The sequence below is a fragment of the Triticum aestivum genome, chromosome 1B (genome assembly GCF_018294505.1).
Source record: "Triticum aestivum cultivar Chinese Spring chromosome 1B, IWGSC CS RefSeq v2.1, whole genome shotgun sequence".
Classification (NCBI taxonomy): Eukaryota; Viridiplantae; Streptophyta; class Magnoliopsida; order Poales; family Poaceae; genus Triticum; species Triticum aestivum.
In genome coordinates this window covers 260,561,746-260,581,724 of record NC_057795.1, presented here as the reverse complement: position 1 = coordinate 260,581,724, position 19,979 = coordinate 260,561,746, and the positions used below count along the sequence as shown (strand labels likewise).

General features: G+C 45.8%; 1 protein-coding gene across 4 annotated transcripts in view; it reads left to right on the top strand.

Moving 5' to 3' along the window:
• The first annotated feature begins 1,636 nt into the window (after window positions 1-1,636).
• LOC123118533 (uncharacterized) overlaps window positions 1,637-19,979 on the top strand; it is a 28,008-nt gene continuing 9,665 nt past the window's right edge. For 3 of the 4 annotated variants that reach the window (XM_044538611.1, XM_044538610.1, XM_044538609.1), the window contains exons 1-14: window positions 1,637-2,016; window positions 3,240-3,367; window positions 3,452-3,584; window positions 4,009-4,165; window positions 4,244-4,322; window positions 4,560-4,600; window positions 4,736-4,852; window positions 4,988-5,068; window positions 5,653-5,712; window positions 5,844-5,895; window positions 6,098-6,178; window positions 13,659-13,706; window positions 14,825-14,860; window positions 15,701-15,775. In XM_044538611.1, the coding sequence (XP_044394546.1) occupies window positions 1,857-2,016; window positions 3,240-3,367; window positions 3,452-3,584; window positions 4,009-4,165; window positions 4,244-4,322; window positions 4,560-4,600; window positions 4,736-4,852; window positions 4,988-5,068; window positions 5,653-5,712; window positions 5,844-5,895; window positions 6,098-6,178; window positions 13,659-13,706; window positions 14,825-14,860; window positions 15,701-15,775 (1,248 nt within the window). In that variant the 5' untranslated portion in view covers window positions 1,637-1,856. Of the gene's footprint in view, window positions 2,017-3,239; window positions 3,368-3,451; window positions 3,585-4,008; window positions 4,166-4,243; window positions 4,323-4,559; window positions 4,601-4,735; window positions 4,853-4,987; window positions 5,069-5,652; window positions 5,713-5,843; window positions 5,896-6,097; window positions 6,179-13,658; window positions 13,707-14,824; window positions 15,011-15,109; window positions 15,776-19,979 lie in introns of those variants that run through there. The other variant, XR_006458117.1, reaches the window with a different exon arrangement.

Genomic DNA, 19,979 nt, shown 5'->3' with positions numbered 1-19,979 from the left:
GCTATCTCCTTATGGGGCGGTCGATGGGGGCGTAGCTGCTAATCGAGCTCGGGTTTATCCGAGCTTCCGCACTGAGGTGTGCGCCGGATACGTTTAGCTGTGTCCGCGGTCTTGACGACAGATGAGCTGTTCGGCTTGAATAGGCCGTTTTGTGCTTCGACTGCTAGAGCCGCCGTGTATTCTTCTGTACGAAGAGAGCGCTCCTTATTTCCGCTGACCGTAATGACGCCACGTGGTCTAGGCATTTTTATTTTTAGATATGCATAGTGTTATCTGCGAAAAATGATTAAATAAATGCTAAAAAAATAACACTTATCGTATTCAGAATGGTTAACCAATGGAAGCATCGTGGGAGAGGATCCTCTGCTAATAACATGGTATAGTGATTCCAGCAAATTATGTTCTGAAAATCTGCACGGGATACAAAATTGTTGCTAGCCTACTCAAACATGCCTTGAGCATCCTTTTCTCCATTCTACACATGGTGCCTTGATAAGAAAGGTTGGGGCATTTAGTAATAAGCCAAAAAATGATAGAAGAAAACAGTAGCAGGGAGGGAGGAGAAGGGCAACTGGGACATAGGGAACCAAGGGAAGGGAAGGAGAGAAAGAAGGCTTCAGGCGTGGCCGCTCTCGTTGCCCTCACCATTACACTGCCTCGTGGTTCTGCCATCTTTGTTGTTCAGTCTGTGCGGTGTGTGTGTTGGGGGGGGGGGGCAGGGGGTGCAAACCACTAGACGGGGTGGGGATACATGGTGAGATTGCCGTTGTCGTCGAACAACCTCCGAGCAACCTCGTCATATCTGGCAGTCGCCCGTTCTACATTTTGTGGCGTTTTCGACCACGGGGCAAACGCAGGATGGTGATGTCGGAGGCGGAGGCGGACACATCGGCCGGGCCGGCCCGACCATTGCCTCGGCTTTCCTCTCCCACTCGATTTCATTGGCCTCGTAGTTAAGGGATCCCGAGTCGCTGCTACCCCTGCACATTGCCACACGGGGTGAGGTCCGGATCATTGGGAAGTAGGGAATCGGGGCTGCAGTGGGAAACCCTAACGTGGTTGTACTATGAGGAAGAAGGGAAGGGACAGATCGGGAGGACGAGGAGATCGTGTGCGGGGCAGACCAGACGGTGGCAGAGATCTTTGTGTGAGACCGTTGGATCTAGTCACGGTTAGTGTTAAACATTGGCATGTTTTGGATCGTTAGATCACATGGTTAAACGTCTGAGATGATTTGGATCTGCCTCTTTCGTGCTTTTATATGAAGGTAGTAGATAACACCCTGCTTTTATATAGGGTAGTAGATAAGGGTATGTACAATGGGGGCAGCACCATGCTGCTGCCCCGCCGGTGCACGTAAGCAAATGGAATTGAGACCATCGCTTCAATCAAGCACCACCCAACGCAAAACTGCCTCCTATGATTTATATTGGCCCCACTTAGTTAATTTTCTATCCAACTTTTCACCGTTATCATCCTTCACCTTGCTTTTTGTGTGTGTAGGCAGTATGGTCCTCCTGCACTTTCTCAGGCAAGAGGTGGACTCCTCTGCAGGAAGTGGTTTGCCTCTGCAAGCATTATCTTTAGCTGAGTTGGACTTTGTGAACGTATGCTGGGGCATCGGTCCAGCGTGGCCCGTTGGCCATGCTCTAACACCCAAACACACGGCGAAAGTGATCAAATTCGAGTACAGAGCTTTCCTAGGTCTCCGCTCGCTTGAAGGCAAGCAACCACCGGCTGTTGCAGCCACGGCACCAACCTCTACACCGCCCGGTGACCATACCCACCCTTCCAACGGCACCTCCACCTACCGCCGGCGAACTCGTCCCCGTCGCTCTCCAATCTTCCCACCGGAGATGACGACGACAGAGGGTCTGGTGCCGATCACGCGGGACTACCTCGCGCGCTACTACGACAAGTACCCGCTGCCCCCGATCCCCGACGGCGTAACCGCCCTCTCTGCCCGCCTCCGCGCTCTGTCCGCCGAACTCGCCGCCGCTTCTCCCTTCTCCCCCGGTGAGCGCTTTATCTGATGCCTCGCTGCGATTCGCTTGCTTCTCGACCCCGCTGCTGCTACCTTTGATCTTACTACGATTCCTGAAGAGTGGAATGGGTACAGTAATCTTGTTCGGTTCTTCTAGTGCGGGTAGTTTCCTGCTCGGGGCATGGTAGAAATTGGAGGCTGCTTCCCTTTCTTCGGTCTAGCCAGACTCAAAACGATTAAAATCAGTTATTGCCAGCACAATAACTGAGGTGGGTATGCTTCTCAGGGTTTGTACGAGTTCGGTTCCTTTTCCCTATTATATGCAGAATTTGGTCAGTGGCTAACTAGTAACTAGTGCTGTTATCTTGTACTAATTGACTTTAAAGTTTAGTCTTAGAAGCTGAAACTGCAGCAGGATTTGATCCTTGGCATGCACTAATTATAATTGGCCTTTCTATAGTGCTTCTGTTAGCCGCATGGATGTTTGTTTTGACAGGGGCGTCTAGTTTGTTACATTCGGGTGCTGCTCATTAGTCCTGGAAGCCATTTATGTTTCATCTTTGTAGTAAGATTGTATGGGATCTACCTGTAAAAGACCTGTGCGTTACAAAGGGTGCCATATGGTTAATTTTAGTTAAGACAAACAGGAAAAATAAATTATTAGAAATATGAAGGGAAAATCCCCTGTACTTGTACGGTGGGTGCTCACATTAGCAATGGAAAAAACAAATGTAACTCTCTTAGAAAGGGAAAGTAGGCGGGAAATTGGTAGCAGGGACAATGGTTTTGTAATTAACATTTTGAAATGGAAACCTCCATTTTGGCCTTAAATCCTGAATGAATACGTTTTGGCCACTTAGTTGACATACTGGTACCGACCCCACTTATCAGTGAGATGATCAGTAAAAAGCAAGATGAACTTAGTCCATAGAAAAAGGTCAAGTCCCATTAAATATAGAGAAATATGCATGCTAGCATAAGTTATGAGTGGCAGATCTCATGCGTTGGTTTCTTGCGACGTGTGTTGTAAATCCATGCAGGGTGTTGTTAGCAGAAGTTTTACGAATGTGTAAGGGTTAATGCTAAGATTAAAACCATTTCATATTGTACCTTACTATCTAAGAAAAGAAGTAGATTTTCACTAGGACATCAGCTGCGACTCTTTGGCTTGCTAATTATGGAACATTGCTTGGGTGATCTTTCTGAAGCAAGTATTGTTCTGACATGATAAATCTATCTGTTTTGCATGTCCAAGAGGAGGAGCACTTGAAACAAGAGGCATCTGGTGTACCTGCCCATAAAATAGATGAGAACATGTGGAAGAACAGAGAACAGATGGAAGAGATTCTGTTTCTGCTTAATAAATCTCGTCGTCCAGTTGCTGTAAGTTTAGTTCTGAATCTTGCTGCAAGGATGACTCCTACCTTTCAATTTTGTAGCTAACATTTGTCATGTGCTTGCGACCAGCTTCAACAGAAGTCCACACCAGAAGACGCTGAGATAGTTTCCACACTTGATGATTGTGAAACTAAATTGAAAGAGATGTTGAAGAAGTTAGAACAGTTTCAGCTAAAAAATGCCGATAATGTTTTCAATACAGGTTGACATTCTTTCCTTCTGCTTACTTTACTGTTAACTGTTTTACCCATTGAAACTTGTATTACTGTGCACCCAATAGTTTTGTACTGGTTGTTTTCTAGCATGTCCTGGACATAGATGATTGAATCTCCTTTCCATATAATTTCCCTGGAGCCCTTCACTGTTTCCTGAGATTTTCCTCAGTTGTTAATCCCAGAGTCCCAAATATTAGCTTACTATGATATTTTTTAGACCAACTAGCTTACTGCGATATGCTATATGATATCTCTTGTTCTACTTTGTGACGAGTCTGTACCATGTTGCCTTCCTGTCATTTTTGAACTATTGATTTCTGGAACTGAATTTTGTATAGTAAAACAGTACTTCTTTTATCATGTTAATTGCCTTATCATTTGGTATTTGACCTGCATTTACAACATCTGTAGTTATGACATACATGCCACAAGACTTCCGTGGTACACTGATCAGGCAACAGCGAGAACGCTCTGAGAGAAATAAGCAAGCGGAGGTTGATGCTGTAGTTAGTGCTGGTGGAAGCATTCATGATAGATACGCATTGCTATGGAAGCAGCAAATGGATAGGTTCTTCTCATTTCATTTATCGGTCTACAAATTTTCATTATCAATAAATTTATAATTACTTTCCATTTTGGTATGTAGGCGGGTGCAATTAGCGCAGCTTGGTTCTGCAACAGGTGTATATAAGACACTTGTTAGGTACTTGGTTGGTGTTCCACAGGTTAGCCAAATTGTTCGATTCATATTCACCATATTTGATGATGATGATGAGAACATCGTTATTCTAAATTTGAGATAACACTGGATTATTATGAATTTCATTCCATCTAATATTGTCATATCATTATCAAGATGTAAATTGTTGAATGTTCCCTTAAGTAGTTATTATTACTCCTTTTAGAATGCAATGTTACATGGTGGCATAGTAACACCCATTTTCTTGTGCTGACCATTGCAGGTGTTATTGGATTTTATTCGACAAATAAATGATGCTAATGGGTATGCATGCTACTATTTTTATCGTAACACAAGTTAGCATGTACTACCGTGTACATGGAGTGAAGGACAAATATTGAATGTTCCTTTAAGTACTTATTATTGATGACATTTTTTTCTATTGAATTTTCTCGTCAGACCTATGGAAGTGCAAAGAGAGCGCTATGGGCCAGCACTATACACACTTACAAAACTGGTGCTTGCAGTTCGGTTATATCTACATCTCTCTTTGGCACGATATGGACAGAAGAAAATGTGAGTGAGTTTTTATTTGAAAGAAGAGTATACGCTTTTTAACTAGCCATAGAATATCTTGCGGGAACTAGCTCTGTTTGCATATGCCCCTTTTAATTCTAATAACTCTGAAACTCTATTTGAAAAAATAAACAGAGGGAAGGATGACATTGCTGTGTTGCAGCAGGCAGTGGTTATATACACCGAGGAATTTGGGAAGTTCACTACATTCATCGGGTACTATAATTTCATTATCAACCTTATCTAGCTAACAATAGTATGTTGATTTTCTATGTTCCCATTTTCCATACTAGTGCTTCACATATACGTTTAAAATTTTGACTCGCAATCATCTTCTATTCATACTCTGCAAATACTTAGATTCAAAGAAGAAATACATAATATTGTACAACCTTATTTCTGTGGGCTACAAGATTCAATAAGTTTGGCTTCCTGCTTCTTCACATGGTTTTGATACATTTTGGACCTAATAGCTATTTCTTTTCTTTTTGCTCTGAGTGTTTTACTTTGAGGCATTGTTTAACTTGTTAACTTGATCTTAGCATCTTTGTTGTCGAACTACTTTATTGTATCATTTAGCATTTGGTGCCTACTGATTTCAGCAAATAATTATCAAATGTAACCTATAAATAACACGAAGAAGTCTAATCTACTGTAGGAAGTTAGATGCTGATCATGCAATGCAGGTTCACCAGCCTCAGCCTGAATAGATCCTAATATATGACATGCAGAATTTCTTACTTCTATTTATGACTGTTAACACTTAACACTCTGTTAACTGCTGTGAGAAACCATTGCAGTGAGGTTTTTGTGAATGCCCCATTCTTCATATCTGCTGAGGATGCAGGTGCTGATTCGAGGTACTTACTCGATTCAGTGCAAATTTGATGCATTTTGCTGTGCTTATTTAGCATTAGCTCGCTAGGAAGCATGGAGAAGTTTTGGAAGGGCTTTCAGAACTGAAAGACTCTTGTTTTTACACTTTATGTAGGAAAAACGATGAGTACCGAGAAACCATTATTCCAGCGGGAAAGACACATGAGGTACCATTTTAATTTGACACAGTTTTTTTTTTGGCTCATTAATGAACTAAAACCACGACACATATTTTGGATTGGAGGGAGTACGAAATGCAAATTTGGTTTACAGTTACCTAAATATTTGAATATTAGTTTGGAACATCTGTCAGCTGTTTGGCAGTAGGGGTTTCAAAATGCTTATGTTCTGTCAATCATTATTCTACAGGTTATTTTAAGTGTTGAAGCTGTCAACTCATATATTGCATGGGATTTCTCATTGCAACAAGGGGCCCTCAGCACACTGCTGGTACTCTGTCCAACCCCTACTGCCAAGAAACACAAAATGATTAGCAATTTCCTATTGTGTAGTCATAATCTTTATGCTATTTGGAGTTGATTTTAACTGTTTTGATTGCTGTGTTATACTTCTATTTGTTTTCAATAGCTTAGTGAGCATGAGTATGGGTACCGGGGACTTCCTTATTCAATTACTTTATGCAAATATATGACAATGTTGTGTTTATATAGTCTGATGTAACCAATCTGTTAAGATCATGCCGGAGCTATCCAGATACAAAGATATTCATCCAACTAACCCAACTACGGAGATATATATGCATTGTGCTGACTCCTTTCCTGAGTATGCCGTGTGGTATGGCTGGTGCTCCTTATGCGCCGCCTCCCATACTGTCCTTCAAAATATGACTTACAATTGAAACTATTATTGTATGTGTCCCCTCCGTTTCTTTTTACTCTGCATATAAGATTTGTCTAAAGTCAAATTTCATAAAGTTTGTCCAACTTTTACAGTAAAAATATTAACATCCACAATACTTATACAATATGAAAATTAATTTCATGATGCATATAGTTATATTGATTTCGTATTATCAATGTTGGTATTTTTCCTATAAAGCTAACTTCAGACAAATCTTATATGCGGAGTAAAAAGAAACGGAGGGAGTATATATGTTAATATATTAACAAAATGATTACATGTTTCATATTTATTGAACTCTTCCACGTGTAGTTCCATCTCTAACAACCATGATAGTTCTATCCGACATTATACTTTGTAAGGTGTGTTAATACAACAACAACAACGACAAAGCCTTTAGTCCCAAACAAGTTGGTGTTGGCTAGAGCGGAAACCCATCAGATATCGCAACCAACTCATGGTTCTGGCACATGGATAGCTAGCTTCCACGCACCCCTGTCCATGGCTAGTTCTTTGGTGATATTCAAGTCCTTTAGATCTCTCTTTACGGACTCCTCCCATGTCAAGTTCGGTCTACCCCGACATCTCAACATTATCAACATGCTTTAGCCGTCTCTATGTACTGAAGCTTCTGGAGGCCTGTGCTCAATATGCCCAAACCATCTCAAACGATGTTGGACAAGCTTCTCTTCAATTGGTGCTACCCTAACTCTATCCCGTATATCATCATTCTGGGCCTGATCCTTCCTTGCGTGGCCACACATCCATCTCAACATGCGCATCTCCACTACACCTAACTGTTGAACATGTCGCCTTTTAGTTGACCAACACTCATCATCATACAACATTGCGAGTTGAATCACCAGAACCTGCCTTTTAGATTTTGTAGCACTCTCTTGTCACAAAGAATGCCAGAAGCTTGGCGCCACTTCATCTATCCGGCTTGATTCGAGGGCTCACATCTTCATCAATATCACCATCGTTCTGCAGCATTGACCCCAAATATCAAAAGGTGTCCTTCTGAGGTATCACCTGCCCATCAAGGCTAACCTCCTCGCGCCTAGTAGTATTGAAACCACACCTCATGTACTTGGTTTTAGTTCTACTAAGCCTAAAACCTTTCGATTCCAAGGTTTGTCTCCATAGCTCTTAACTTTCTATTGACCCCCTCCCGACTATCACCGATTAGCACCACATCATCCGCAAAGAGCATACACCATGGGATATGTCCTTGTATATCCCTTGTGACCTCATCCACCAGCAAAAGCAAAAAGATAAGGGCTCAAAAAAGATAAGGGCTCAAAGCTGACCCTTGGTGCAATCCTATTTTAATCGGGAAGTCATCAGTGTCGCCACCACTTGTTCAAACAATTGTCACAACATTATCGTACATGTCCTTGATGAGGGTAATGTGCTTTGTTGGGACTTGGTTTTCTGCAAGGCCCACCACATGACATCCTGTGGAATATCGTAGGCCTTCTCCAAGTCAATGAACACCATATGCATGTCCTTCTTTTGCTCCCTATATCTCTCTCCATAAGTTGTCGTACCAAGAAAGTGGCTTCCATGGTCGACCTCCCAGGCATGAAACCAAACTGATTTTTTTCTTCGAGAAAACGCAAAGTGATTTTTGTGTTTCATTACATTGAAAAGGTGAGAGAGAGAGAGTACATGCCTCCTAGGAGGTTATTGTTAAGCTTCATGCACTAGCCAACGCAACCAAAAGTCCGAGCTGATGGAAAGGGCTAGTACAATCCACATATACTGTAACACCCCCTCTCACGTGTGACGGGGAAGACAAGTCAACACGTGCAACCGGAAGAGAGCGACGACGCGCGAAACTCACGTATGACTCAAGAGTTCAAGTCCTGGCTTTCGCAATTTATTTAAAAATTGCTGATAGCCCCCCTTTGTGTCCACGTAGAGCTAAGGTCTTGAGTTCAAGTCCTGGCTTTCGCAATTTATTTAAAAATTGCTGCTGCCCCCCCTGTGCCCATATATGAGCCTCTTGAGCCATACCTCTGAGTCATCCACATGTTGACTTTCCGAGTCACATGTGAGAGGGGGTGTTGAAGTGTATATGTGGATTGCCTAGCCCTTTCCATCAGTTCGGACTTTTGGTTGCGTTGGCTAGTGCATGAAGCTTAACATGGTATCAGAGCTAAGGTCTTGAGTTCAAGTCCTGGTTTGCGCAATTTATTTAAAATCCCCAAGCTTTCCATTAATTTCATCTTCTCCTTAGAGTTCAAAGCTTCATAAACTTCATTAAGCGTGAGAGTATCACGACTGTATAATATGGTGTCTCTAAAATTGGTATAAGAACTTGGCAGTGAACAAAGTAACATTAAAGCAGTATCTTCCTCTTCATACTTAACCTCCATTGCAGCAAGATCAGATATGATCTCTTTAAATTCTGAAATATGATTCAAAACATTACCTCCCTCGGGTAACCTGTGCAGGAATAATTTTTGCTTCAGATGCATCTTGCTGGTGAGATCTTTAGTCATACAAATCCCTTCCAGCTTTAACCATAGAGCGGCGGCAGTTTTCTCGCTCAAAACTTCCTGCAAAATATTATTATGCAAATGGAGTTGAATTTGTGACAAAGCCTTACAATCAATTCTTTTCTCCTCATCAGTCCAGTCCTGAATTCTGTTCTTCCCAAAACTATCCAGTGCTTCATCATAGTCGGACTGTGCCAACAACGCCCGCATCTTGACTTGCCATAGGGTAAACCTTGTGTCACGGTCCAGCAGCGGAAGATCGTACTTCATGGATGCCATGAGTAGATTAAATCTGTGCACAAAGTAGTACAAGCCGGTAGAAAAATTCTTGATAGAATTTAATATGCGTAGCAAACGAACCGGAAGAATAGCACCTGGATATTGTACGGGAATAGACGAAAAAATCAAACTGTAGCAACCGAAGACCAAAAAATCTGATCTGTACTCAATTAGTACTAGCACGTACTAGTGCAAGTACTAGCCTTCACGCCAAAAGTAGCAGCGGCAGGGATTCCCTCGGGACTTGAAGCTGTACTTGGACAGGATGATGTAGCCGAGCTTCTGGCTGGTAGCGGCGTATGGCGAGGAGCAGCTGCAGGTCTGGCACACGCAGCTTTTTAGGGCGGCTCAGCAGCATAGGAGGTCAATCTCCTGTCGGTCTCGGCGAAACGATCTGATGATCGTGTACGGTTGCAGCGGAAATCGCTCTCGCTCGGACTGGCGGATCGACAGGTCTCGTGCGGCCGCACGCACAGACGCAACCCTAACTCTCGTCTCAATCTCGTATGCTGCAACTTGCCTCTGTATACCACTTGTTAGATAATAACGAGAATAAACGAGACAAAGAGAGACACGGATTTTTACGTGGAAACCCTTGCGGGAAAAAACCATGGACGCACGAAGGCGCAATCACTATAATGGAGGAGTATTACAAGCACGAGACGACAGACCGTCTTAGGTGCGACTACATGGGGTATATATGAGGGCAATACATGAGAGTCCTTGGAGGACAAGTAAACGAGTTGTACTCTTACGCGTCGACGTCAACTCTTTGTCTCGTTTATTCTCGTTATTATCTAACAGTCACATCTATAGAGGCCATGTCCACATCAAGCGTCAACGGCATGACACGGTATGAGGTGTGGCACGGTGTGAAGCCTGATGTACATTTCCTTTGTGTTTTCGGGTGTGTAGGCCACGTCAAGATGGCACACCCTCATCTGAAGCTCGATGATCGGAGCTCACCCATGGTCTTCATCGGCTACGAGACTGGCTCCAAGGTGTACATGATGTACGACCCTGCCTCAAAGCGCGTGCACATCTCCCGCAATGTCATCTTTGACGAGGTGTTGTAACTAGGAGGCGTCGGGGGAGCCGTCGACGAGCATGGTTGTGACTAAAACGAGACATTTGCTCCTGTGGCCCAGATGAGAACTGTCCGCACCCTTCTCACAGTGGCTTCTATTCGCCAATGGTCTGTCTCTCAGTTTGATGTCAAGAATGTTTTTCTTAATGGTGAGTTGCGTGAGGAGGTATACATGCAGCCACCACCACCACCCGGGTATTCTATTCTGTTCCTGATGGCATGGTATGCCGTGTTCGCCGCTCTCTCTATGGCCTTAAGCAAGCCCCTCGTGCTTTGTTTGAGCATTTTGTCTCAATGGTGACTGCGGCTGGTTTTTCGGCGAGTGCTCATGATCCCATGCTTTTTGTCCACCCTACCTTTCGTGGTCGGACTATTCTTCTATATGTCGATGACATGATCATCACTGGCGACGACTCTGAGTACATTGCCTTTGTGAAGGCTCGTCGTAGTGAGCAGTTTCTTATGTTTGATCTTGGTCCTCTTTGCTACTTTCTTTGGACTGAGGTTTCTTCCGCCTCTAATAGCTTATTTATCTCCAAAGAGAAGTATATTCACGATCTTATTGCTTGTGCTGCTCTTACTGATGAGCGCTTTTGAGGCTCCGATGGAGCTCAATGTCCACCCCCGTGCTTCTGACGGTGACCCTTTGTTTGACCTGATGCGCTGCCGTCATCTTGTTGGGAGTCTTGTCTATCTAGCTGTTACTCATTTGGACATCTCATCCCATTCACATTCTGAGTCGGTATGTCTTTGCTCTACTTTGGTCCACTACCGTCATCTCCTTTGTGTTTCACGGTATCTTTGTGGGACTCTCTCTCACTATCTCTTTTTTCTACACTCTAGTTCGTTCCATCTTTAGGCCAATTTGGATGCTACCCCTTTTTGCTTACTGTGTTTTTCTTGGTGGTTCTTTCATTGCCTGCAAGACGAAGAAACAGATTGCAGTTTCATTTGAGTGCAAAGGCTGAGTTGCGTGCTATGGCTCTTCTAACAGAAGAGCTGACTTGGCTACGGTGGTTCCTTGAGGATTTTGTTTGTCAGTACACCCATTCCTCTTTTTTTCAACAGTACATGGGCTATTAGTATTCACACGACTCTGCGCAGCATGAGCTCACCAAGCATATGGTGTTGATGCTTCCTTTGTGCGCTCCAGTGTGCAGGATTAGGTGATTGCTCTTCAGTATGTGTCTTTCGAGTTACAGTTGGCGGATTTCTTCACGAAGGCACAAACTAGAGCATAATGGCTTTTATCTCTCCGAACTCAGTGTTGTTGACCCGCATGAGTTTAAGAGGGGTGTTGAGTTATAATATAGTGTTGTGTAGCCTTTGTATTTTCCCTGTTGTATAAGGGACTTTCTGCATATTTCCTGCACTTGTACATGTATACATACTGGCCTATGGCCCCGTGGAATTACAAGTTGTTCCCATAACACCTGGATGTGCAATTTTGCAGAAAATGGCCACTTTCTTCCCCACACTATAAATACCCCTTCCCACTTCAGATAGGGTTACCTCTTGAGTATTTCTTTCATATCTACTCCGGAAAAAGATTTTGATGTAGGGTGGAACCCTAATGGATGATCTTTTTCACACTTGGAGGGGGGAAAAGGGATGAACAACAAGAACAACAAGAGGAAATCACTCAGACAAACCCAAATCACACATCCACTAGAATAGCATACATGAGATCCACAAGTATGCAAGAACAATCAAGGGAAAATAGCACAAAGGTAAGGTTCTTCCCACTCCAAAGGAGGTGAGGTCATGATGATAGTATTCTCCAAGAGGAGGTCGTGATATCCACTTGGGATCTTCTCCTAGGAGGTCTTGATCTCCAAGAGGAGTGGTAGATGAGCAAAGCTCTCTCTAGATAGTCTCATACACTTTGGTAACCCTAATTTTGAGCTGGGGGACGAGCACTTATAGCCTAGGGAAGATTTGGGGGAAAAACAGGGGTACAAGGGTCATTTGCCCCTAATGCACGCATGCATGGTCGGGGTGGTCCGGGCAACCTGGGAGGAGGGTCCGGGCACCCGGGGGTCGAGGTCTGGGCACCTGGGGTGGTGCCAGGGGGAGGGGCCGGGCACCCGCAATGTCCAGAAACTTTGCCCTCCAGTGGCCGCAAGTCCGGGCACCCGGGGGTTCATTTGTCCGGGCACCCGGGGTGTCGGGAGAGCCTCCGGTGTTTCGGGTCTTGGGAGTTTCTCTTTCTCTTGTGGCTCCCCGTGGACTTGGTGATCCTTCCTTGCTTCTCCATGGTCTTCTCCTTGATACCTAAGCATGCATAAAGTCTCCGCTTGAGGTAGAAGTCATTTCTCACATGAGCTCAAAGGAAGCTCAAAGAGGAAAGATGTGACCTCGGTTTCGATGGCACATGCGTGAGCTCTCGTCATTGGCCCGCCTCGTGTTTGCGGTGGTGATGGAATGTCCATGGGATGCTCCGCATCAGATTTCCCACCACCCCAATCTCATTTCCTTCGATCTTTGGAGAAATTCTTGAGGGTATTTGGGCTTTTTGGCTTTGGTTCTTTTTGGTCTAGCAAAAATGTTGGTCATTTTGACCAAGACTCTTCACCAAACACATCCTCTTGTAATAGTGTGGGATCCCTACCAACTCAACGAAAATAAAATAGAGCCTTCTCGAAACCTCTGGGATTCTACGACTGGATCTATTCCTTTTGGGTTGTCGCCGATGACTCGACAATCATCATAAAGGGGACTATAACCTGACAATGCAATTAACAAACGCATTACTCCCTATAATTTTGTCATCAATTCCAAAACATCATTAGGGGCCTAGATGCACTTTCAAGTCACCTTGGTCCTGTCCAAATAGGAAAAACCCATTGGTCATCTCACTTATCGAAACACATACAAGAATACCTGACCGAGTCAGTTCGGTCCGTTGCAACAAATAATTACTCCCTCTGTAAACAATTGTAGGGCGTTAATTAAACTGCGAAAACGTCCTACATTTGTTTACAGAGCGAGTAGGTATTAAGTATTATTTGTTCTGACTTTCTAGGAAAAGTTCCCGTTTTTCTCGTTTCAATCCTTCAAACTTGACTGAAAAAAATAAATTGCGTATAATATTGTTATTTCACCTTCAGAAACTGGCCAGTTTGATGTACATTTCTCCTCACTGTTGTATGTGATTTGTGTTTTTACAATTCTGAAGTGAAAGATTTTATCTGGACAGGATATTGGCTTTCATGTGGAGTACATAAGCCCGTCACGGGAGAAAACGGTAGGTTTTTAAATTTTGGGATAATGTGACTATGTATTTTCTGTTCACAAAAGGAAGTGAAATATCCTGAAGATATCTACAGTTCGTCATTTGTGGATATTGATGATATTAATTCAATTAGTAGTAGTATGACTGCAGTAGTTTTCATGGTTTGGTGCTTAGATTCGAAGCTAGTTTCTAATGGTTAAATAGTGCTGATTGTTGTCTTGTTAGTAATTAAAAAAAAACTACTTTGTAACTGGCACACCTACACCTCAAATTAATTAAATGATTAATCAGTTGACCAGTTGTTATCTTGGAAGAAACTTGAGCATTTCCATTTTGCAATGAAAAGTATTCAAAATCACACATCCAGTTGAACTAACTTTTATATGTTTGTTTACCTAGTAACGGACAGGTTGCCTGTGGCTTTACAAACCAGTCATTGTCTTTGTTAGATACATATGCCTGCAAGATCCTATACAAGAGAATATGTATTGAGAGAATAGCTAAAATTATAACCGGGGTCCAACCCGAGTCCTACATGCCACCCACAAAGACTGTTCAACCCAAGTCCACGGTGGTCAACAAAAGTCTAAGCAAGCTCCATAAACCGAAGCAAGCCACCCAGGTCAACAGAAGTCCAACTGAGCCCTCATGGTCAGCAAGTTGATGGAAGAAGAGAAGATAAAAGACCAAGTCAAAGATGGAGCCCAAGCCAGAAAGCTATTGTGGAGGGAATCCCTCCTCCCATGGGCCACAATTTCCCTCCTAGCCTACTAGGATCCCATTGACTCATAGACCAAAGATCACCTCTTTCTACCCTCCCACCTCCTCATCTCAAGGGTAGCCTTTGTCATTTGTCAACGATCCCTATGCTAATAGCTCCCCATGGGCATGTAACTCATTCACGCCCCACTTGAACAAACTCAAGAAGAGTCTCCCCTACCCCTCAGAACTGACTTTCGAAAGGGGGTTGCGATTCGGAGTCTGAGAAACCTTGTAAGGCTCGGAACGTCAGGAGTCGTGGGACTTCGGAAGCAGCGATGCTCTGACTGTTCCGTATACATGTTCTATAAATTTATTTTGACCTTTATATGTCTTAATTGTTTTCTCTAATGAATGTATATGTTTTCCAGTTGATTCTTCCCTACCGACGGTATGAAGCTGACCAAGTGAGTTCACTTTAATGCTTATCCTCTTTTGCTTCGAAATATTCTACTTTTCAGGTTTGTGGTCCAATCAATATAGTTTTCATTCAAAGTGAGTTAGTTCCAAAAAAGGGTTTAATAGGTTATAGCATTAGCATGTTTATGTGTTCGACAGATCAGTCAAATTTTGTACTCCCTCTGATCCAAATTAATTGTCGCAGCTCTAGTACAACTTTGTACTGAAGTTGTACTAAAGCTGTGACAATTGATTTGGATCAGAGGGAGTATTATTCTTAGCATAGCAGTTTGCATGTTTAGGCTGGTGGAATACATCTTCAGCCGTCATAACATGGGCCACAGCGAGAGAACCACATGGTCTGTTGGCCGTTTGTATTACTAATGCAACAGTAACCAGCCAATCAAATGTATGAATCCCACCTTGATCTTGACCTTCGGTTCATCATCAGGTAATCAGAAACGTTGCAGTTAGGCACCATAGTTGATTACTATTGTCCAACCACCCAAATTTATACCTCTATCCAACATTATTGATGTCATAGTCATTTGTTTTGCATATATTGCAATAAAATTTACTGTGGGGGCTCCCCTATAGTTTTGGTTTAGAAAAATGTGAAAACATATAGTTTTGCTAATAAATTGCTATATGTACAATCCCAACCGGTTGACTAGGGAATGATTTAAACAGGGTAATGTTTGTCCTATTTTTGCTTTAATTATTCGACCGCCTTGCACAGGAAAAATCCTGGGCAAGAGTACTATTGCTTTAGCTTTTAGCAGCCATGGTGTAAGAGTAAAACCCGTATCTGCTCTTCTGATGCTTAACATTTCGTTTGTCCTGCACAGGGTAACTTTTGCACTGTTTTCGCTGGATCGTACAAGCTTGTATGGGACAACTCATATTCAACATTCTTCAAAAAGGTATTGACTGGAATCCTGTTCGTCATTTACAGTTTGTATATTTAGTGACTTGACTTTTTAGCCATTTCCTATTTGTTTATAATGTCCTGGAGAAACTGTAACTCCTTTTCCTGATTTGCATCTGGCAAACATCTCAGTTCATCTCCAAGACTGCTAGAATTTCTGCCTAAACTATATAGGATGTTTTTTGACACTAATGTAATGTCAAAAAACATCTTACATTATGGGACGGAGGGAGTAAAATATACTCCCTCCATCCGGAAAAGCTTGTCCCTCAAATGGACCATCTTACACTATGTTCTAGATACATCCATTTGAAGGACAAGTTTGGGACAAGCTTTTTCGGACGGAGGGAGTATAAGGCTAACACATGTTGCTTCATAATAACTACTGCTTATGAAACCCACTGGCAGTGTGTTTACTAGGTTCAGTTTCTGTGACTATTGCTGGAACCTGCCATGCTGGACATGGATGGTATGACCCTTCTTTTGCCGAAAAAGGCTTTCGCCCCGCTTTATAAATAAAGGAAACCGTCACAGAGCACACATGCAAAGTCAAGTCTACACACACACACCCAAGTCTCACAACAAAGTACAGAGGTTCTGCTGAGGGCACAGCTCAACAAGCCCAAAGAAATAAAAGAACAGAACACGCCAGACGAAGATAACGCCTAGTCTGGTTCCGGCGGCGGCGGCGGGGGCGGCGGCGACAGGCGGACGACCATCGAGCGAAGATCGGCGATGAAGGCTGAGATGGCATTGCGGTCCCGGGGGCGGCTAAGCGGCCGCCAAAGCTGCAAGAAACCCGAGAGTTTGAAAAGAGCGTCAGAAGCCTGTCGGAGAGGCGTGCGCTGAATCACAAGCTTATTGCGGACAGTCCAGAGGGTCCAGGCAAGGACCGCGATCTCTAGCCAGCTAATGTGGCGAGAAGTCACGGGGGACATCTGGAGTTCGGCAAATAAGTCAGGGAAGTTGGTGTGGCACCAATTTCCACCGACCGCTTCGCGAAAGCAGCTCCAGAGGAACTGAGCGGACACACAGGAGAAGAAAATGTGGTTCGAGTCTTCTGGGACCCCACAGAGCGGGCAGATGCCAGTACCCAGGCCATTTCGCTTGCGCACCTCCACTCCAGACGGGACCCGACCGCGAATCCATTGCCACATGAAGATACGGATCTTCAGGGGCAGGCGGATGGACCACAGCATCGATAGGGTAAGTGGGGCGGAAGATGGGGCGATGGCCATGTATAGCGACTTGGTGGAGATTTGGCCCGAAGGCTCAAGGCGCCATCGCACCAGGTCAGGGCCACCATCCACCATCGGTTCATGGAGAGCAACACAGTCAAGCAACTCACGCCAGGCGGCGGATTCCAAGGGGCCAAAGGCCCGCCGGAAAGCAAGGCGCCCTAAGTCAAGAAGGGCCCTATCCACAGAAATCACGGGATCGACGGAGATGGAGAATAGGCCGGGAAAGCGAGCCGCAAAGGGAGTGTCCTTGGCCCAGCGATCAAACCAGAACAGCGTCGATGCTCCGGAGCCCACCGAGATGGAGGTCCCGATACGGAGGACCGGGAGGAGCTGGACAATCGACTGCCAGAACTGAGATCTGCCAGACTTCTGGCAAAAGGCGAGGGGTTGTCCGCGCAAGTATTTGTTCCGGATGATGTCAAGCCAAAGGCCACCGTGCCCTTGCGAGATGCGCCAAAGCCAGCGGGAGAGGAGGGCGATATTCATCCGTTTAGAGCACATGATGCCAAGGCCACCTTGCTCCCGGGGTTTGCAAATGTCAGGCCAACTGACCATATGATACTTCTGCTTGTCATTGTCGCCCGCCCAGTAAAAGCAGGACTGGACCTTGGCGATCTCCTTGTGAAGGGTCTCGTGGAGGCTGTAGAAGCTCATGAGGAACAAGAGGAGGCTGGAGAGGGAAGAGTTGATGAGGATAGTCCGGGCCGCTTTGGACAACCACCTCCCCTGCCATGGCTCGATGCGCGTTTGGAGCTTGGCCACGGAGGGGCGCAAGTCCGCGACGGTGAGCCGGGAGTCAGTAATGGGCGTCCCCAGGTAGGTTGTGGGGAAGGAGCCCATGCAGCAATTAAGCCTGTTGGCGATGGCCAAAGCCTCCGCGGGGGAGTATCCCATCACCATCACATCACTCTTGGCGAAGTTGATCTTGAGGCCCTACATCTGTTGGAAGCAGAGGAGGAGGAACTTGAGGTTGGAGATATCCGTCTCCGAGCCTTCAACCATGATGATAGTGTCGTCAGCATACTGGAGCATGGAGATCCCGGAGCCACCGGCGAGGTGGGGAGTAATCCCACGAATATGGCCAGCGGCTTTCGCCTTATCAAGGATGGACGCCAGCGCGTCCACGACCATATTGAACAAGAACGGGGAGAAGGGGTCGCCTTGTCGGACCCCACAAAGGGTGGGGAAGAAAGGGCCGATCTCACCGTTTATGTTCACGGTCGTGCGACCGCAAGTGTCTATTTGCATTACTCTCGTGATCCACCGGTCGTCGAAACCCTTTCGAAGAAGGACTTCCCGAAGGAAGGGCCAACTAACCGTGTCATAATCCTTATGGAAGTCAATCTTCAGAAAAACCGCCTTGAGGTTTTTGATGCGAACCTCATGGAGGACTTCATGAAGGACTAGGACCCCATCCAGGATGTAACGGCCCTTAATGAAGGTTGACTGGTTGGGGTGCGTCACACGGTCAGCCAGCAGGGTCACCCTATTGGCGTACCCTTTGGCCAGGATCCGGAAGATCACGTTAATGACTGTGATGGGGCGAAATTGACGGATGTCGGACGCCCCAGGGACCTTTGGGATGAGAGAGATGATCCCGTAGTTGAGGCGTCCGAGATCAATGGCGCCTACGTAGAACTCGTCGAAGATAGCCATGACCTCCGGTTTAATCACGTTCCAGAAGGTCTGGAAGAATTTAACAGGGAGGCCATCCGGTCCAGGCGTTGAGGAGGGGTTCATGCCCTTGATGGCTTCCCAGACCTCCTGCTCGGAGAAGGGGGCCGTAAGGGCCGCGTTCTCCGTCTCAGACACCAACTGGGGACCAGACCAACAATCAGGGGCAAGAGAGAGGCCGCTCCGAGGAGCGGCAGAGAATAAGGATCTATAGAATCCGTCGACGTGGGATCGGATGTCGCGAGGGTCATGAAGGAGCATCTCACCATCCCACAAGAGAGGGATGGTGTTGCGTCTACGGCGGCCGTTGACAATGGCCTGGAAGTATGTCGTATTCGCGTCGCCCTTCAAGACCCATTTCTGAGCACCACGGAGGCGCCAATAGGCCTCCTCATCGGTGTAAATCACGGAGAGCTGGTCTTCCAGGTCGTACCGGGAAAGCCACTCGTCCGGAGAGAGCCCCATCGAATCAGCGCGCAGGTAAGGGCCTAGATCGCGGATAACAACGCCTTCTTGCGCTCCCGAAGGTCACGACCCAGGTTAGCACCCCACCCCTTCATGAACTGCAGTCCGCGCTTCGCGCAGAAGTGCCACGAGTCAATGGCCGAGGGGGGGGGGGGGGGGGGGTGGGCGCGAGCCTCGATCCACCGAGCGCCAACTGCATCGATGAACCCGGTTTGGGAGAGCCAGAAGGTCTCAAACCGGAATCGAGGGGTGATTGGCGGACGCTCGTCAGCAGAGGAGAGGAGCAGGGGGAGGTCCCACTCTGGGGACATGGTCCGAGCCAATCCGGGTGATGGCGTGAAGGGAGGCAAAGGAGCAGCGGAGGTCCCACTCTGGGGACACTAGGACCCGGCCCAGGACGGACTGGGTCGGGGCGGCCTGCCGGTTGGTCCAGGTGAACCTGGCACCAATCCTATCAATTTCGCGGAGACCAAGGTCGGCAATGAAGTCATTGAACATTTGCATTTGTGCAAAGCAGACATTAGCATTGCTCTTGTCTTCCGCAACACGAAGGAGGTTAAAATCGCCACCCACCACCACCGGAAGGGAGGCCGTGAAGATCTTCCGGTGGAGCTCCTCGAGAAAGGCGGCAGACCGACTATGGTCTGCAGGCCCGTAGACGATGATGACCTCCCACTTGAAGTTGAGAGACCTCTCGAATAGCTCCATGCTCACAAAGAATTCCCCCCGGTCCATGCTCCCACCTCAAAGGTGGCATCCTTCACGCCTAAAAGGATGCCACCCGAGTGGCCGGCGCTCCCACTAGAAGGGAGCCAATGC